The sequence below is a fragment of the Ambystoma mexicanum genome, chromosome 5p (genome assembly GCF_040938575.1).
Source record: "Ambystoma mexicanum isolate Mex_15411 chromosome 5p, UKY_AmexF1_1, whole genome shotgun sequence".
Classification (NCBI taxonomy): domain Eukaryota; kingdom Metazoa; phylum Chordata; class Amphibia; order Caudata; family Ambystomatidae; genus Ambystoma; species Ambystoma mexicanum.
In genome coordinates, this window is record NC_090930.1 from 823,004,575 (window position 1) to 823,025,114 (window position 20,540).

Here is a 20,540-nt window from a genome sequence, read left to right on the forward strand (position 1 = left end):
TGAAATGCACTAAGTTGTTCCTCTGACTAAAGTGGTCAGTCAGCTGTGGCCATACAGTCAGATACCAAGGAGTCTTAGAAGGTTGGGTTGCTGAGACCCATCCTCTTCGGGCCTTATGGTGAAACTTGAGTTAAGAGTAACTGAAATAAAATAATGGGCAATCTGGAGCATTGCAAGACTTTTTATAAATGTTTATTATCAGACTTCACAGTATAAATGCGCTCTAAAACATTCATTGTTGACATCTTGGCTGCAGCAACTGGGGAAAAGGCAGTTGCTCTGTAGGCACTCTGAAATACTGACAACATTATTTTCTCATCAATTCCCTGTTTTTTACATTTTCAAAGAATTCCAATACATGATCATCTGCCAACAGTAGCAAATTGCAATTGTTATATACTTTCACATTTAAGCTGTGAAAAACAGATACATCTTCATTCTGTATGAAAAATAATTTTAAAACATTTCCTAAACATTCATAATTTTTATTTTAAAAAATCCCTAAAAGGCAGTCTTTACTGAAATAGAAAGGAACTTTTGAAAAAAACAAGTTATTTTGCTTTGTATACTTTCTGATGGCTCTCAGTCAGGCACAATCTTCAGGACTTTGTAAACATTGTTCTGAAAACAAATACTGAAGTGTGGCCTGGGTTCCCGGCTAAGGATGGCACAAAGCGGTGTCTTCTTGGCATTAAATGGATCTTCTACATCCCAAATTTCAGGCATACTGCAACCAGACCTGAAAGAAATGCACACATCATGAATAAACAATGGTAATTTCTTTCTTTTTTTATAAAATAGATAGCTAGAAAGAACCTATGACAAATTTAAACCAACTAGCGTTGCCCTGCGGAATCCTTCAGTCATGAAGAACATAAATAAATGGATGCTTTGATAACTACTGGTTTGACATTTCATAAAAATGGTAAAACACAAATGCACATTCCAGCAATGCTAGAGAGAATAGAAATTGATGTAGATATTGGTTCCTACAATTAGGTTTAAAAATGGGCGGGTAATAAATATAATATAATATAATGTTGCTGGTGGTTGCATGACTAATTATGCAAAGCTTAACTTACATACAGTTGGTTTAAAAGACATATTTACTCAACAAAACTGGGGAAAAAAACTCCCAACTAAAAAGGGGAGGAAAACATTCTCCCAGAAAAACATAGGAAACTGGCACATATCAGCCTGCCCCTTACTGTTTTCACCCACACAGCTCTACAGATATTCAGAAACGTTTCCAACCACGAGGGGCTACATTGAAGCTCTATGCGCAGATATGCCATCATGGATAGGATATATAGAACTGGTTGCCCCCACAGGACCTCAGTTCCACCCAGTTTTCTATAGAATCTATAGAAAGAACATTACTGTTAAGTCGTTGCTCCTTCAATGGATTGCATTCTACTGCAGATTCCTTCTCAGATAGACTCCCAAAGCAGTACAGAGTGCGGAGGCGGGATGACAGAACTCAGAAAAGGAAGCTCTGCAACACCGCTCTGCCGAATCGAGCATCCGAACCACATGCCACATGCAAGCAGTATTGCTTAGTGAAGATGTGGAGTGACGAAAACATTGATGTTCAATATATTTCCTTTACTGGCTCACCCCTCTGCAATGCGGATGATGCTGCCACAACCCTGGTAGAATGTGCCGGATGCCTGGTGGCAAACCTTTACCTGCTCTCTGATAACACTGCAATGCAGAGAGTTCTCCACCGAGAAATTGCCTGCTTGGAGACAGCCAGACCTTTCCTGGAGAGAGATATAGCAAAAAAGAGTTGGTTGTTGCGCTAAAATACCACTGACCTAGCCACATAAAAACTGAGCACCCTCTTAGGGTCCAGATTGTGCAGCCACTCCTCATCCTTACGAGGATGAAGAAGAGGATAAAAAGCCAGCAAATAATGCTCTGTGACATTTGGAATTCACAAATCATTGTAGGCAGAAATCTAGGACGCACCTTGAGCGAAGTTTTCCCCTTGAAGAATCGCAGGAAAGGTGGCTTGCAAGATAGAGCCTGCATCTCAGTAACATGTCTCGCTGATGTGATAGACACCAGGAAAGCTGTTTTCAGGGTATGTAGTCTTATAGGACATAAATGCATGGGCTCAAACTGAGCGGCCATCAAGAATGTCAAAACCAAGTTTAAGTCCTAGTCTGGAGCCACAAACGGAGGAGGAGGAAACTTATTTATAAGGCCTTTCAGGAATTGGATCCTCACTGGGATTGTGAAGAAGGATCCTTGATCCGGAGACCTCTTTAACACAGACAAAGCCGCCAGGTTGCCTTTGACTGTGCCTATCTGAAGGCCTGAAGAGGCCTATGACTGAAGGAATTCCAAAACTGTAGTGGTGGCACAAGCAACAGGGTCTATCTTGTATGCCTGACACCACGCCTCAAATCTTCTCCATCTGCATGTGCACAAAGATCTCGTAGACTGTCTGCATGCAGCCAGTAACACCTCAAGTCCATATTCTGAGAGGTTCCAGCCACTGTACCTCATCCTAAAGAGCCATGCATGTAGGCTGAGGGATTCTGGGTTTGGGTGGAGCACCCGACATTCCGACTGAGATAGAAGATCCAGCCGTCGCGATTACCGGTCAAGTCCAGGAGTTTAGAGTACCATGTTCTGTATGCCCAACCCAATCAAGATCATGATGGCTCGAAATCTCCTCAACTTCCTGAGAATCCACAGGCTGACAGGTATCCGAAGAACGCATAGTGGAGGTTGAAGACCCACTCCACCAGGAACACACCCTTCAGTGCCCCCATCGCTGGGAATTACCTCGAGCAAAACTATCTGCACTTCTAGTTGGACCTTGTGACAAACCGATCTACTGTCCGGCTACCCCACTGAGCGAAGATCTCTTACTTTTCCACTTGTGTGAGACCATGATGAACCAGAAAAGAGTGTCCGCCAGCCCGTTATCTGTTTCTACAAGATGGATAGATGAAGCGGAGATCCGGTGCTCCAGCAACCAGAACCATAGGTGCAGCGATTCTCTGCATAAGGGTATAGATCGAACACCCTTTGCTTGTTGGCGTAGTGCATGGCCACTGTTATACGCCAGAACGAGTATGTGCTTCATCCTGAGGGAGGGAGCAAAAGCCACAAGGGACAACCTGATTGCCTGCAACGCCAGCCCGTTGATATGCCACTGACATTCCATTTGGGCCAGAGGCCGCTCACCTGCTGATCCTGTAGTGAGCGCGTTAATCCCCGGAGATATGGCTGTGCCAGAAAGCAGAATTCTCTAGTCCAGGCCACAGAAAGAAGCTAGAGGCAGGTGAGGCTGTCCCAGAGAGGAAGCTTCATTGCAGAGACATGCCACAGGTCGGGAACACTGCAAAGTACCGCTGAGTCTGCCCACAGCCATTGGGGACCCCGGGGTTTTCCGGCAGGCATGTAGACAAGTGAATGAATTGAAAACATTTGAATACCGACCGGATTAAGTGCAACAACAAAACTTGAACAAGTCCCTATGTGTGAGATGTCAATGTGGGGAAAGGTGGAGTAAGTGTTATCCTAAGCAAACAAATACTAATAAGATAGAGACAGCAACAAAACAGAACAAGTCCCTACATGTGAGATGGCAATGTGGGGAAAGTTGGAACAAGTATGACCTTAAGCAAGCAAATAGAAACACAGCAAAGTAATACAACTGTGGTGTACTTGAAGGACAGTTAAAATGATAAGTCCTGGTGAAAAGAGTACACCAGACAGTTGACATTTGGAGGGAAGAAACTTGGTAGAGAAGTATATCGGGGGAGAGGACTATACCAGGCAATCCACCAGAAGAATAGAAAGTCATAAGACAGTGCAGCAAGATACCTGGTAGGGGATCGAAGGAGTCCATAAAGAAAGCCCTGGCAATCAAATATACCAGGCATTTTGAAATTGAATAAAACCTTTACAATTGTGACAAGCTACCTGGCAGAGAGTATACCAGTGGATCTAAGGAACCCACCAAAGGATTCCTGGCAGGGGAGGACACCAGGATGTCCACTTAAGTTGTAAAAAGGAAATGTACCCATGTTGAAAAATACCTGGCAGAGAAGTATACCAGGGAATCTAGGAAGCACATGAAGGAGGTCTTGGTGGGTAGAGACTTCATGCATTTGAAATTGTGATGTTAAACAAAGACTTTCTGCCAAGATACAGGGAGTACACCAGGATATTAAGAAACACATCAGATAATCCACCATAGTACAAGAGAAGTTAAATAATATCTTGTATGGAATTTCTCAACTGAATAAGAATTCTTGTAACTCCAGTAAAAATAAACTAAAATAAACTAAAGTGGAGCTGCCTGTTATAAGATCCTTTTGTGAATCCAGTACAGAGAAACCATGAAAGAGTTGAAAGTTATACAATGTATTGTTTGCACAAGAACTTTCTGAAGCAAACCTAACAAACAAAGGAGATTGTAGTTTGAAAGAGACACTTTTGCCATTCTGCCTTAAAATACAGGGGGTGGGAATCACCCTGTGGATCCAAACGTTTCTCTTTCGAAAATAAACTTTTTTATGTTGGATTTACTTATTTACTTTTGATTATTAACACCTTTTGCAAACCATAAGTCAGAGACATTTCCTTGCACCCTTAGTTGTTCATTTCTAGCGTGAGGACCCAAACAGAATGTTTTGGATACAAGGACAGTTTATAAGTTTAATTACTTGACACAAACTGATTTTTATTTTTAGTTTCCTAGGCAGGTTTCATAAACATGTCTGATAATGATACAACTTTGTTTCCGCCTCTCATTTCTGACCCATCAGATAGGGTTGCGGGGGACACTGGCTGTCTTCTGCTGTCTCCTTGTGGCTCAGCTCCTCAGGCCTGGCTCTTCCTCCTTCCGATCCCCCTCTACCTCGGTTCCTCCTTGCCTCATTGATGCTTCTCTCCAACTTTGGACCGCCTGAGTGGGAACACCTCATTCATCGAGGCAGGGGCGTCATTCACTGGTTGCAGCCAGTGCAGCACACAGAGGATTCTCCCCTCCCCCTCATCTATGCCACGCTGTTTCACCAGGGTGGCGATGTGCTGTCGCAGGTCCCACTGCACCACTTACCCGTTCAGGTGATCCTCGGGTGCCCTGCCAGGTCCCTCACCTGATGCAGTCGCTTCAGCAGGCCAAGACAACCAGCTAATGCTCAATACCAATACAATATTACCAGCGGGCTGCAGAGCCTTCGTTCAGGCAGTCATTACCGTCCGCGCACCCTGGTGGTCTCCCTCAGAAATACATTCAAGTATTAGTGGATAGGTACTGCATCACAGTGCTGAACTGTAGGCACGTCCAAAACGGGGGGAAAGGGGCAGAATAAAGGATCAAGATCCATCTCCTGGCATCAAGCTGATAATTTACACAACCTGCAGGCATAAACAGACTTAGTAGAGGGTCTCTTGAGCTGGGAGGAGCACATCCAGGACATCGTCCGGCAAGTTCCCTCCTATCTCAGAAGTCAAGCATGAAGGTTCAGACTGCTGAGTTTTGGATGGAAGACCCGCACCTCAGACTGGGAGAGCAAATCCACTCTCCTCGGGAGGCAGCAGGGAGAGCAGATGGACATGTCGAGCAACCACGGGTACCACGTCCTCTGAGCCCAGTCTCGGTCGATCAATATTAACATTGACCCGAACAGGCGCAGTTTCCTGAGAACCATTGGAACGACAGGGATGGAACTAGTTACTTACCTGTAACTCCAGTTCTCCATCACTGGCATCTTCATGGGAATTCTCAGTCATAGTAAATAAGTTTAGTTTAAAAGCTTAAAACTGCTGGTCACTTTTGCAGTCTATTAGTGTCACTTTGGGTCATACTGCCCAAGCCAATGACATAGGTCCTCCTTAGCTCCACTGCTGGTGGCCATCTTCAGATTTGGAAGCACACGTAGCGTGGCAGCAGGAACCAAAAAGAGCCAGAGAGGGGTAGACGCAAGGGTTGCATGGGAACCATGAAAGATACCAATGCTGGAGAACAAGTCTTACAGGTAAGCAACTGGTTCCTTCTCCAGCATTGGATCTTTCGTGGATTCACATACTCACTGAACATGTTTATACAGCAGTACATATACACAACCAATGGGAGGTGGTACATATCTACAGAAGCAAATGAATTCACCTCTGGAACACTCACCTCATGCAATAAGGGTTGCAGAACACTGCCTGGCCGACACAGGACTCCTCCCTGGAATCCACATTGATGCAGTAGATCTTTGTGGAGGTATGGACAGACCTCCACGTGGCTGCTCTGCAGATGTCGAGCAGGGGGATACTGGACAGGAAGTCTGTAGTAGAAGCCACGGCTCTGGTCGAGTGTGCTCTTGGTCTTCCTGGCAGTGACCTGTTGGCCAGTTGATGGCAATGTGAGATGCACACAGATAGCCATCCTGAAATGGAATAATTTGCCAGGACTTTGCCCTTGCGCACAGGTCCAAACACCACAAAAAGCTGTGATGACTGGCGGAATTCCTTTGTGCAAGTCACATAAAACCTGAGGGCACGTGCGACATCGAGAGAGTGCAATGCCCGTTCCGCTGGAGTACAGGGAGAGCCAAAGAACATGGGCAGCAGTGGTTCATTTAGGTGAAAGGTCGAAGTGACATTTTCCCTGAACGAAGGGTTAGTTCTGAGAACAACTTTGGACTGGTGAAAAGTCAAGTATTGTGGCTTGCAGGATAATGCTTGCAATTCCCCTACTTGCCAGGCTGAAGTGAAGGCAACTAGAAATGCTGTCTTCCAGGAGAGGAATTTCAGCAGAGCACGATGCAGAGGCTTAAACCGAGGGCCTATTAACTTGGAGAGGACCGCATTTAGTTCCCAAGCTGCAGTGGGAACTCGTACATGGGGGAATTGGCAGAACGGTCCCTTGAGGAACTCTATGACGAGTCGCTGTGACCACAGAGAAGATTGGCCTACGGTTTGATGCATGGGCGCCCCCAATGAGAGAAGAAAGTTCCCACTCGTGGCAGGACTGAAGTTCCCTGCTGAGGGAGTCCTCTAATGGTATTGTTATTCCCCGGTAGGTGGAAGGGTATAAGAAACTTGTTGTGCGCTATTGCTTAGTACCATAGCGCCTGTGCGTCTGCGCACAAGACTGGAGAGCGGGTACCTCACCCCCTCTACTCCGGATGTAGAACATAGTGGTAGCTTTGTCCGTGAAGATGCGAACTTCCTTGTTCTGAAGTTGTGGCTTGAAGGACTTTAGAGCCCAGAACAAAGCCCGTAATTCCAGGACATTGATGTGGAGGGCTTTGTCTTCGGGTTGCCATAGCCCCCTGGTGTTGTACTGTTCTGTGTGGGCTCCCCACCTTTCTATGGAGACATTTGTGTTAACTGTAGCCTGGTGTATTGGAATGCCCAAGGGAGCGCCTTGAATGAGGTTGTTGTGATGACTCCTCGACAGGAGCGCTTTGTGGAAAGATCGTGCAAGGAGAAGCTTCTCTTCCCAGGACCCTGACACTTGTTGTCCGTGGGTGTCGAGGAATTTCTGAAGAGGCCTCATGTGGAGCCTACAGTGGGGACTAAAGGGATGCATGAGGACATCATCCCTAGTAGACATTTAATGCAGCGGACTGATGCCATCGTTAATGTGGACAGTCGCTGGACATTGTGCAGAAAGGATTTGACACTCTCTGAGAGTGTGGCACAGCATGCTAACGTGGTGAGGCATGAGCCTTAGGAACAGAGAGCTTTGAGCAGGGTGTATGCAGGATTTCAGAAAAACGATGGAGAATCGCAGAGATTTGACACTGGATGATCTTGTCGGTGTGCTGTGTTGCTAATGGCAAGGATGGAGCACGCACTAGCCAATCGTCCAGGTAAGGGTAGACGTAGATGCCTTGACACCTGAGGTATGCTTGCACTGGAGCGAGGCATTTTGTAAACACCCATAGTGCTGACTTTCGGCCGACAGGTCGCACTTTGAATTGACAGTGCTTGCCTTGCACTACAAAGCAGAGGAAGTACCTGTGCCTTCGATGCATGGGGATGTGGAAATACACATCCTCTAAGTACAGAGAGGAGAGGAAGTTGCCTTGTTCCAGCTAGTCTAGAATGTGTTGTAGAGTGACGATGCGAAACATTCAGGACTTTAAGAAATTGTTGAGCTTTGCAAGATCTAGTATGGGTCTCCATCCTCCAGACTTTATGGCTAGAAAGTATCGGGAGTATAATCCCCAGAGGTGTGATGGGACGACTCCTATAGCCCCCTTTTGTAGAAGGGCCTGAAACTCCTGTATGAGGAAATATTGGTGTTCCTTTTTCCGTATGAGGAATGCAAGGGCATTTTCCCAGATTTCCAGGGTGTGACCCTGACAAATGTTGTTGAGCACCCATTTGTCGGTGGTGATGTTTTCCCACTTTGTGACAAAGTTGGACAACCGCCCTAGCAGGGAGTGGAAACCGGTGGGGGTCGGGCACTGGATTTGGTCATGGCTGTGTAGAGTCTGAGGTCCTTGAAGAAACACTGCATCAACGCTGGTTTCTCCTGTATGCCTGGGACTTTCCTTTGTAACCATCCTGGGAGCCGTGCGGGATGTTTGCGAGCGATAGGAGAATCTTGGTTTCCCGGATCAAATGGACTTGCAGCATTGTTGGAGGGTGCCCAGGTAAAGAACACTGTCTGGGGTGCCCAGGTAAAGAACACTGTCTGTGTCTGCTTTTATGGTTTGCAGGGTTTCGTCCACTTTTTTCATCAGCGGGCATATTGACCACCTTTGTTTGAACTTCGGGCCAGAAGTGGGTGGCCTTCATCCATCCTTGCTTCTGAATAACAGCTCTGCTTCCCCAATCTGCGGAAACCCTGTATCTGTGATGTCCAATGCCACAGAGATGGCAGGGTGTAAAGAGGCCTAACCTTCGTGCAAAAGTCCCTCTTATCATCTAGGAAGAAATTCCAGAATGGGACCCAACCTTGTAGCAATGCTCGCAATCATACCAGGAGAGGATCACCAATGAATTAGCCGCCTTGATGGTAGTTGTGGGTGTGGATATAACCCTCTTCCCAAAGGCATTTACCCTCCTTGTCCAGGGGCACCATGCAGGGGGAGGAAGGATTGGCAGGCTGTTTCTGCGCTGCTGCCGAGACTACTACTTCCTTCCTTTGGCTGCACATATCATGAGGGCATTACATGAGGCAATTTCATCTGGAGGCGAATCTCTTAGTGGTAGATCTGGTGGCTCACCATCACCTGGGACAAGGTGGTAAAATTCATCCATGGTATGAGTGCCTGGAGACTTGTCAGTGAGATTGTCAGCCTCAGTGTCAGTGCCAGTGAGGGTGGTGATCGGTGGAGGAAACCGTGGTGTAGGCCTACATGGCTATGGTCAGACCATAACCTCCCTTGAAGGGAACTCCTGAGACCCACCTTGAGGAGAAGGAAGACTATGCTGAAGTTCTGACCCCATGGTTTGCAAGGTGGACAGTCTATTCAGTGAAAGGTCTTTGGCTGCAGGAGAGTACTCAGCAGGTTTGTGGTTGAACCGTTAGAGGGTTTTGTTTAGGAGGGAGTGGTAAAGGCATACTTGGAAGAGGAGCAGGCTCTTCATGCACTACCTCATGGTCAGAGAATAGAGGCTCATCATCTGAAAATTCACCCTGCTGAAGCAATTGCTGAGGAGGAGCAGAGGATTGACAGAGAGAACAATGTCGTAGCCCATGTTGGTCCTGGCAGAAAATTCAGAGCAGATGGCATGACCCTCCCGATACCAATTCCTCTTTGAAAATGTGACTAGAACGGGTCCCTAAACCTGTGTAACCAGTGGTGCCTACGACTGTCTCGGTGTCAAGGACCTCTTGACCAAAGAAGAACTGATCGACGGAGTAGCAATAGTCTTGCTTGCAGTGGCTGTAGTCGTGGACAAAGCAGTAGACTGAATTGCTGATGAGACTGTTGAGGAGGATAGGCATGTCGTTGATGATGATGATGGTCTTTGACGCTTATGGGTCATCGTAGACGGGGATGTTGTGCGACTGAGTCAGCGACAGAGTAGTAGTCATGGACGTAGTGGTTTACCGCTGCTTCTCTGAAAAATCTTTTGATGATGGAGTCTTAGATGCATTGTCAAAAAGCCGGTAGTGGGCGTAAACGAGATGGTTGAAGATGCAGCAGGCGTCGGCGCACTGGTCGGCGGTGCAACAGCGTGATGCAACCGGTGTCATTTTTTGGGTTTCTTCCCCAGAGAAGATTCCTTGTGGGACCTCGGCCTCTTAGAAGCAGGAGTGCGTTGAAGGGTCTGCAGTGTCTGGCGGAGGCATGACTGTGGACCGAGGTCTAGTCAGAGGCCATGTCCCCTTCTTCTAACCATGTCAACAACCTCAGATGGTGGTCCGTGCATGTTTTTGGCAAAAAGGATTGGTGGATGGGACATCCATTGACAATGTGATCAGGATGCAGGCAATACAATCACCTCTCATGGAGATCTTCAATATACACATTCTTGAGGTGACATTTAGTACAAGCCTTAAAAATGCTTTTCTTCCTAGGGTCCGTCATGCTGCGATGGACAAAGAAGCCCTCAGACAGGCCTGTATGTCTGTCGATGGTGAGAACCTCACCAGCAACAGATCACTGAAGTCGGGAAGCAGTGAGGAACTAAACTTGAAGTCGATGCCATTTTTTCTTAAAAATTGGACAGAAACATTGGGACTCATTACGGGTTCATCGTTAAAGAATCGTAATTACTGGTATGCCAGTGCTACCGTGTCCGTGAAGCACTGCTGTCGGAAACAACGGTTGATTCCGTGTTGGCATGCATGTGCATTCCGGCATGCCGGAAACAGTGGCACCGACATGCCGGTAATTACACCAAACTCTCCCAAAATCCCAACACCACCACCCTCTGTGCCGGTGACTCAGATTCTGGCACCATGCTCCCGCTCCCACCAGCAACAACAGTGCCATTATTACCGTGACCGGAAATACAGTGTTCACCGGAACAGGAAATCGACCGATAGCCATTAAAAAAACACAATCCATTGCAATGCTCTGAGCACAGGAGTGATACACACATCCAGAGCACTGAACCAGAGTAAGAGATATGACATCAAGGGTACCTGCAACCCGGAATCGCAAGCCCCGTTTTAGCAAGGCCGAACTCAACATGCTTGCTGACACAATAGTCCCCCATCCACCTGCAGCCCTGGGAGGAGACCTGCAGTAGACCTGCAGTAATGTGCTGCACCTCGAATCAATTGAGGTAATTGGTACAGCGGAGGCCAAAGGCGTCACATCCGAGGAGGCTGGCGAGCACCCGTAAGGAACAAGTTACTTACCTGTAACTGTTGTTCTCCAGCATGCGTCTGGCATGGATTCACATGCTCATGAATATTCCCCGTCGTCAGACTGGGAATCCTCGGTAAAGAAAAAATCAGTATCAGTTTGTTTCCGATCTGTCTTTCTTAGTAGTAACCAATAACTCGTCTCTGGGTAATACTGCCCCCAGCCAATGACTGCCCTCTCCCTAAGCCCCGCCCCTGGCAGCCATCCTCAGATTTGGTAGCATGTAAAGTGGCAGTATGACCAAGTAAAGAGCCGCAGAGGGGTAGGAGGGAGGGTTTGCATGTGAATCCATGCCCGAACCATGCTGGAGAACAACAGTTACAGGTAAGTAACTTGTTCCTTCTCTAGCATGGGGTCTGGCATGGATTCACATGCTCATGAATATAGAATACATAGCAGTATACACATGCACAACCACGGGAGGTGGCAAGGCTCAACATTAAGAATTACATAAACTCAACATTAAGCAACTCTTACCTCCTCACCAGGCCCACCTTCAGGCAAACAGGTTGTGCACCACTGCTTGGCCGACTCTGGACTCCTCCCTGGAATCCCGGTCGACGCAGTAGAACTTCGTGAAGGTATGCGTCGACCCTCCACGTAGCAGCCCTGCAGATGTCCAGCAGGGGCACACCAGACAAGAACGCCGTTGTAGCAGCGATCGCTCTGGTCGGCCGGGCAACGGTCGGTTTGCCAACCGGTGACAGTGCATGATGCAGCCGGAGAGACATCTGGAAATGGAAGCCTTCGAGAGTACCTTCCCTTGATTCACAGGTCCAAAGTTCACAAAAAGCTGTGATGTCTTCCGAAAACTCTTCGTGCGGTCCACGTAGAACTTCAGCGCTCTAGCTACATCCAGCGAGTGCAAAGTCCTCTCAGCCGGCGACGAAGGCGACGGGAAGAAAACTGGCAACACCAAGGGCTCATTGAGGTGTAAGTCCGACGGCACCTTGGGCATGAATGAGGGGTGTGTCCTCAGCACCACCCTCGTCTCGTGGAAAGTCAAGTATGGAGGTTTGCAGGATAGGGCTTGGATCTCTCCCACTTGTCGTGCGGAGCTGATGGCCACAAGGAATGCTGTTTTCCACGACAGAAATGTCAACGGTGCCGAATGCAGAGGCTCGAATGGCGTCCCCATGCGCCTGGTCAGCACCACGTTGAGCTCCAATGCCGGGGCCAGAGCCTTCACTGGCGGGAACGATCGGAACAGCCCTTCATAAATTCCTTCACCAGGCGATGAGACCACAGGGATGACCGTCCCGTAGTTGTGGTGTAACAGGAAATCGCTGCAAGATGGATCTTGATTGAAGCGTGAGCTAGCCCAGCCTTGGACAGCGACAGCAGGTGCGGCAGCACTTGAGGGGCCGTAATACGCAGAGGGTTAATCTTCTGTGCACGCCACCAGGCAGAGAACCTCTTCCACTTGTGTCCGTAGCACTTTAGAGTTGAGAACGCCCTGGCCTTTGCAAGCACCTCCTTGCAGTCTGCTGGGATATCATACCCTCCAAACTCTAGTGCTGCAGGACCGAGGCCTGCAAGCTCAGCGACTCTGGGTCGTGATGGAGGATGGCGCCTCCTTCTCTGAATAGAAGATCTGTGTCCGTCGACAGGTTGACTGGGGGGGACGCTGACAAGGCCAGAAGTTCCGGGAACCAGATCTGTCTCGGCCACGCTGGTGCAACGGGGATCATCCTGCACCGTGACCTCTTGAGTTGGTTGACGAGTCGGAGCAGCAACGGCAACGGGGGGGAACGCATACAGGAACAGGCCTTCCCAGGGGAACGAGAAAGCATCGCCGATGCTACTTGGCTGGGGAAACCTGCTGGCGAACCTCTGGCACTTGGAGTTTGTGGCCGTCGCAAACAGGTCGATCTGGGGTTTGCCCCATCGTTGGAAAAGCCGATCCACTTGATCCTGAGGCAGCTCCCACTCGTGGCACGAGCGCAGCTCCCGGCTGAGTGAGTCGGCGATGACGTTCTTTATTCCTGCTAGATGGAAGGGCACCAGAAACATCCCCTGGGCGAAGGCCCAATGCCACAGATCCTGGGCCTCCTTGGACAGGGCTTGGGATCTGGTGCCTCCCTGCTTCCGGATGTAGAGCATTGTGGTGGTGTTGTCGGTGAAGACCCTCACCGCCTTGCCCTTGAGCGACGGGAGGAATGACCTGAGGGCCCAGAACACAGCTCAGAGCTCCAGGATGTTGATGTGGAGTGACCTCTCCTCCGGGAGCCAAAGGCCTTTCGCGTGCACATCTCCGATGTGCACTCCCCATCCCTCTAGGGAGGCATCTTTCGTCACCGTCTCCTGATTACCGGGGTCTGAAAGTCCTTGCCCACCGTGAGATGCGCGTGGGTTCCCCACCATTGGACCGCTTGGCGGAAAGCCTCGTTGAGCGGGATCCTGTCTTCGAAGCTGCCCGTCGCTTGTATCCAACGGGCGCCGAGGAACTCTTGTAGAGGACGCATCCGTACCTTGCACAGGCGCACCAGGTAGATGCATGAGGACATCATTCCGAGCAGGGACTTGATGGATCTCACCCTGGCCACGTCCGTGGCCAGCAGGCGCTGCACAGCCTCCGACAGCGAGGCCAATCGCGCAACTGTATCGAGCTTGGCTCCCAGAAACAATGCGTCCTGCGACGGGACCAGGTGGGATTTCGAGTAGTTGATGGAGAATCCCAGGTCCATGAGAAGCTGGACGGTCTCCGCTGTGTGTTCAACAGCGAGTTCTCTTGTCCTTGCACGGATGAGCCAATCGTCCGGGTAGGGGTAGAGGTGGATCCCCCGCAGGCGCAGCCACGCCGCCACTGGTGCGAGGCACTTGGTAATCACCCTGGGTGCCGACTTCAGCCCGAATGGCAGGGCCTTGAATTGGTAGTGCCGCCCCTGGACTACGAATCCGAGGAACTTTCGGTGCCCTTTTAGAATGGGGATGTGGAATTAAGCATCCTCCAAGTCCAGCGACGACAGGAAGTCGCCCTCCTCCAGCTGTCCCAGCACGTGCTGGAGGGTGACCATCCTGAACTTTTGCGCCTTGATGTCTTTGTTTAACCACCGCAGGTCCAGGATGGGGCGCCAACCGCCTGTCTTCTTTCTGACGAGGAAGTACCTTGAGTATACTCCGGAGCCCCGGAGCCTCTTCGGGACAAGCTCGATGGCACCTTTCTTGAGTATCGCCCTTACTTCTAATAGTAGTTGAGGGACGTGATTTTCCTTCCTGGCCACGGGAGGAATGCAGGGGTACTTCTTTAGAAATTCAAGAGTGTCCACGTGGGTCAGGGCATCCAGCACCCAATGGTCAGTGGAGATGGACTCCCACACGCTGACGAACTTGGCCAGCCGGCCACCCACCGGGGTGCTCAGGTGGGGGCCCGACGCTACGGCCGGTTCAGTCCTGCTTGGAGGCGGCCTTGCCACCTTGGAGACGATGACGAGATCCTCCTGACTTGCCGCGTCCTCTGTGGGTCTCCTGCGACGAAGAGCGGGCTGCCTGGGGGTATGTCGAGGAGCCGCCGCCGGATCCCTTGGAGGCACCCTGTCTGCCTCCGGCGTTCCGAAAGGGCGGCTGTTGTTGCTGCAACACTCCCAAGGACCGAGCCGTTTCCGTGTCGGTCTTGATGGCCTGAAGTGACTCATCCACTGTTTTCCCAAACAGGTTGTTCCCGTCGAAGGGCATGTCCAAAACTCTGGTTTGCACGTCCTGGCGGAAATCAGTTGCCTTGAGCCATCCCCGCCGTCGAAGGCAAACACTGTTGCCCAACTGGCGGAATCCGGTGTCAGTGATATCCATGGCCACCGTTATGGCGTGGTCCGACGCCATCTCACCTTCCTGTAGGATCTCCAGGGCCTCCGCCCTCTTGTCGTCCGGTAGGAAGTCCAGCAGGGGAGCAATCTTGTACCACAGCTCCGTGTCGTAGCGGGCCACATATCGCTAGGGCGTTGGTCGCCTTAATTGTCGTTGCCGCAGACGAGATGACTCGTCGTCCCTTGGCGTCTAGCTTCTTTCCCTCGCCGTCTGGTGGGGAGGTCGAAGTTGAAGATGACGCCCCAGCCGCCTTCTTCTTGGCTGCCGCCGAGACGACCGAATCCGGGGTCGGCTGTGCCCTAAGGCACAACGGGGCAGAATCGGGGACCCAGTACTTTTTCTCATACTAGTCCCTCTTGGCAGGCGTCGTGGACGGGTTCTTCAGGAGAGCAAGTCACTCCTCCCAGATGTCGTCAATTATTGGTACTGTGAGGACAGTCTTCCTCTTGGCCTTGCGCCGCTGATATAGGAAACCTTCCTTCTTCTGTTCCTCCGGGCAGAGCCGAAAAAGTTTGGATGTCCTGGCAATCATGGCGTGGAAGGAGCCAATTTCGTCAGGCGGGGAGGCCCCAGGGAGTGGTGATGGAAGGCCCATCCCGTCGTCACCACCGTCGTCATCTGTCCCTGTCGTGGCCGTATCTGTTCCTGTGTCATCCGTAGGCTCAGGGGAAGGAGGTGAAGGCTGAGCGGGCCGCGAGGGCTAGAACGGCGGGGGCGGGGGGATGAACTCTCCTCTGCTTGTTCGGAGGGCTTCTCGACGGGCCCGGTTCTGTCGGGCCGTCCGTACGGTGAGGGGCAATCTCGTCCTTATCTCCGTGCATAAGGTTTGGATTACCATCAAAATGGCCACCGAGTTGTCCTGAGGATCGGGCATTGGCTGCGACGGGTGTGATGGTCGCTCGTCCTCCACGGGAGTCTCGTCGGCGCCACCGTCGCTCTCTTCGTCCGGCTCCTTGGGGTTCCCCTCGTGGGACTGGACCTCCTCAAACCTCTTGTTGAGGCCCTTCGCGACTTCAACCAGCTGCTCCCCAGAGGCTGTATCCGTGTCAGTGACAGCCACCGGCCCCCCCCTCTTTTTCCACCGGGGTCTTATCTATGGGCTGAAAAGAGGATTCCCTCCATGGTGGCAGGGGAAACTCTGGGCCCTGAGGTTGCCTACACTGGGTTAGCCTCCACAGGCTTCGCCAGGGCCGCCGCGACTCCCTCAATAGAGGCCTTCACTGGGTGGATCAAGGCCTTCACCACTTTGGGCGCGTTTGCGCCCTTCACCTTGGGGGAGGGGTCACCGCCTCGCTCCCCTTCGGCTGATCCCTTCGAGATCGACTGGGGCCTCTCTAGAAGCTTAGCCGGGTTCTCGGATTTTCTCTTACCCGAGCCAGAGCGTTGGCTCGTGGTTGATGGCGTAGGTGAGAGTGCACCCTGCCTGGCAGCCAAGGAGCCAGACACTTCGGCTATCCCGGTGCCCGCGGACTCACAGTGCTTTGCCTTCTGTTGGGCCCCCGTCGCCGGGGGGCCCTCACAGGACTTAGAAGACCGCTCGGACTTCTTCTTCTTCTCACATGCTGAGCCCTTCTCCAGCGAGCTGGCAAGGCGGGTCCGACGATCCCTCATAGTCCGTTCCAACAGGTTCTTGCAAAACGCACAGTCCTTTTCCACGTGCGTCTTGTGTTCGTGAAGGCAGTAGAGACATCTTGAATGCTCATCCTCCTTGAAAACATTCTGTAATCCACATCCAGGGCAGTTCCTGAACAGCTTGGATCCGGGTGTCGAGCTTCCCTTGTCCTGGGCCATGTCCACGAGATAGGCCTCAGATCTTCTGGAATCCTCCAAGAAGTGTAACTCGATGAAAACTCGCCCTTGAGGGGCGTAGAAAAATCCGAAACGGGTCCCCATTGATCGGAAGTAAAAACGGTGGAGCTTGAGGCTCGATTGACCAAAAAAATTAGATAAAACTCTTAGAAAAAACGCAAAATGCAGAAAAAGCTCAAGAGCTATAGCATGAGGACTCCCAACACTTGAACGTGCAGTAAAAATCTGAGGATGGCTGCCAGGGGCGGTGGCTTAGGAGAGGGCAGTCGTTGGCTGGGGGCAGTATGACCCACAGACCAGTGACTGGTTACTACTAAGACAGACAGATCAGAAACGAAACTGATACTGATACTGATTTTTTCTTTACCGAGGATTCCCAGCCTGACGACAGGGAATATTCATGAGCATGTGAATCCATGCCAGACCCCATGCTGGAGAACCCTAATGTCACATCAACCCCCCGGTCCACCCTGCATACACTAGAGTTGCCAAACACATCAAGTACGTCATGCATAACACCAGTACAGCCCTGCCGGCCCCCCCCCCTGCAACCCGTTTGCACACATCCACATACATCTAGCCCCCAAACCTCATTCATACCCCATTCACACAGTGAACATAACACGGGCACCCTATATCGCCCTCTCAACATGCTCTTGCTGGCACTCAGATACACATCCGCCTGCCACAGCATAACTTGTGCTGTTCCCCCCGTGCTAGCACAGACCCACAGTCACGTCAGTGCCAAGCACCTACACCACCAACAAATGACCAGCGGCACACATCAAGGAAACATGTGACCCCCTCGTCCCATCCACCACGACCCAGGTCGCCAAATCATCGCCGACACAGTAAGTGCCACAGGCAGTAGGCACATGTGTAACAAATCCATGGCACAACCTGCCACAACATAATATCAAACAGCTTGTGTGCCACACCCCCAACACCCTACCCAGAAAACACAAGTACACCACGGAGGCATTTCTGGCACTGTACATACCATGTAGGCACATCACACATCCACCCACACAGTATCCCTGACACAAGCATGTGTGCACCATGCCATATCCCCCACCATGTCCCTGACACAGCACTGCCAACAAAAAGTCCAAGCATTCATGTCTGTCTGATCAATCCACATGCATCACTGATGCCCTGCCTTTCTGACTCCCTTAGGAACATCATCTGACAATGAGGCTGGCTAGTCCAGTACATCGAGGGGCACCAGGCCGCGCCGCAGAAGGACCACCACCACCTCGACACAGGACTCCACAGCCTCAGCATGCAGATGTAAAAGTGCGAACCCATCCGCATCCCTGCTGCTGCCTCAGATCCCAGAGGCACCTGTACCCAGCCGCGTCAGATCCCGGAGGCACCTGCATCCCAGCTGCGTCAGATCCCGGTGGCACCTGCACCCCAGCCGCCTCAGATCCCGGTGGCACCTGCACTCCAGCCGCCTTCGATCCCAGTGGCACCTGCACACCAGCCACAAGGACGTGCACAAGGGTGTCCTGATGAAAACACGGCTGACCAGGGTGGACCCGATACTGTTGACACATACCACAGCTACGGAGAGGCCTTGCCCCTTCAGTCCCATGGGCCCAATAAGCCTCCAACCTCAACCCTTCTGCAGTGTGAGGGGCATAGAAGGCCGTCTGACACGGATGGAGCAACGCCAGCATGCTCTCACATCACGGGTGCAACAGCACCTTAATGAGGCACAGCTGATGCGGGAGAGTGTGCAGGCCAGTTGAAGGCGGAATGCACAGGCACTGGGGCGATGCACACGTGCTATAGTACAAATGTCACGCAGAGTGAGGGCGGGCAACAGTGTCATGTCCTCAATAGCAGAAACTATGGCCATGTTGCTCCAGGCCTTCCCTAGCCGAAGGCCCCTGTCAACACCACTGGAGAGATCCACTGGCATCACACCAGGGAGTTCAGTACAGAGCAGCCCGAGAAGGCGCTTGGTGCGGCTGTCTCACCCTGCACAAAGCTGCACCCCGTAGCATAAAAGGGGCCGCAAATAGGCCATGGGCAAATGGGTGCCCTGTCAGAGAATTCTGCAAATGTACATAGTTATACAGGACAGGAGTTGGCCATAGACAGTTTGGTGAGGGGGTGTGGGGAGGGATAGTTGGTGAGGGGTTGTGGTGAGGAATAGTTGAGGAGCAGCTGTAGAGAGGGATAGTTGGGGTGCACAGTATTAGTAGTATAGTAACGTCACAATTGTACATCGTTCCAAATCACAAAAAATAGTTGGTGTGGCAAACAGAAATAATGACTGGACATTGATTATTCAGTGTGAATGTATTTATTTATGTGCAATGCCCAGTGGTGGCAGGTGATTAGAAGTAGTGCTGTATAAGGTCATCGCACCGCTGGCCAATTACCTCATCATCATCACTGTCGTCCTCAGCCTCCGGTGGGTGCATGTTCATATCGGAGGGGGTTGGGGGGTTGCGTCTGATGCACATGTTGTGCAACATGGCACAGGCAAGCACTAGCTTTCCCACCTTTTCCGGGCTGCACATCAGTGTTCCCCCCGATCTGCTCAGGCAGCTGAACCTTGCCTTCAACAGGCCAAATGTCTGTTCAATTGTGCCCAGAGTACATAGATGGGCACAAGTGTGTGTCTGTTTGTGGATGTTGTGTGGTTGCCTCACGAGTGTCATCAACCATGGCAACAGGGGGAAACCAGCATCACCTGCACAGGGGCAACAGAGTGTACAATGTCATTTTTCTGTCCATGTCATGTTGGCACAGGCTCTATTGTGTTCATTTGAGTCGACAAAATTGCACATGCAATATTTAGTTCAGCTAACATATGTCCTGTATCAGGTACTTCAAATGCACTATGTCAGGTACCTCAAATGCACTATGTCATAATGTGTGTGGGAGGTGTAGTCTGCAGTGGCATTCACTTGGGCCATTCACAGGCAACATGACCTCCGACCCATGTAGTACAAAAGACAGACACTGAAATGCTGGATCTATCATCCTTGTGTTATGAAGGAAAAGTTAACAAGATGTCCAAGTACAAGGGTACTTTTAGATTAGAAATTAGAAGCATGTGTGATTGTGTGGTTCAAATAGGCAGGGGACATGGCCAACTGGTGTGTTGTCAAACACTTATGTGGGTGGGTGCAGTATTGTTCTGTCTCTGTCCATCAGGTGTTGTGTGTTTGCTTGACTGTGTTATTGCTTCTTGTTCTCATTCTGTAGTGGTGCATGTGATACATGATTTTTTGTTTATAGTTGTACAGAATTGTTGCTCTCATGCATGAACTGGATCCATCGCCTAAATTGAGGCACGCCTGTCAAGGCCTTGCACTCTGTCATGCTATGACTGTGTAATAGCATGACCTTCAGTCACACCTGTACACTTTCATGTTTAATGCACGCACAACACAAAGTAGATACTTCTCCCCTTTCATTTAATTTAGTGACTGTACGTGTAGTACTATTGCCTTGAATCCTGTATGGAGTTGCGAAGGACCATGGAGCCATGGGTGGAACCGGGAAATCTGGCGCAGCAATGGTTGATGATGATGATGCAGACATCACACACCATCTGCATACGTTCAGTGAATGATAAAGTTTTCTGTTGCGGTACACAGCCTCGACAGC

General features: G+C 50.6%; 1 protein-coding gene across 3 annotated transcripts in view; it reads right to left on the minus strand.

Moving 5' to 3' along the window:
- Nucleotides 1-482: 482 nt before the first annotated feature.
- DPY19L1 (dpy-19 like C-mannosyltransferase 1) overlaps nt 483-20,540 on the minus strand; it is a 2,006,077-nt gene continuing 1,986,019 nt past the window's right edge. For all 3 annotated transcript variants that reach the window (XM_069613244.1, XM_069613243.1, XM_069613242.1), the window contains one exon: nt 483-739. In XM_069613244.1, coding sequence (XP_069469345.1) covers nt 583-739 — 157 coding nt within the window. In that variant the 3' untranslated portion in view covers nt 483-582. The remainder of the gene's footprint in view (nt 740-20,540) is intronic.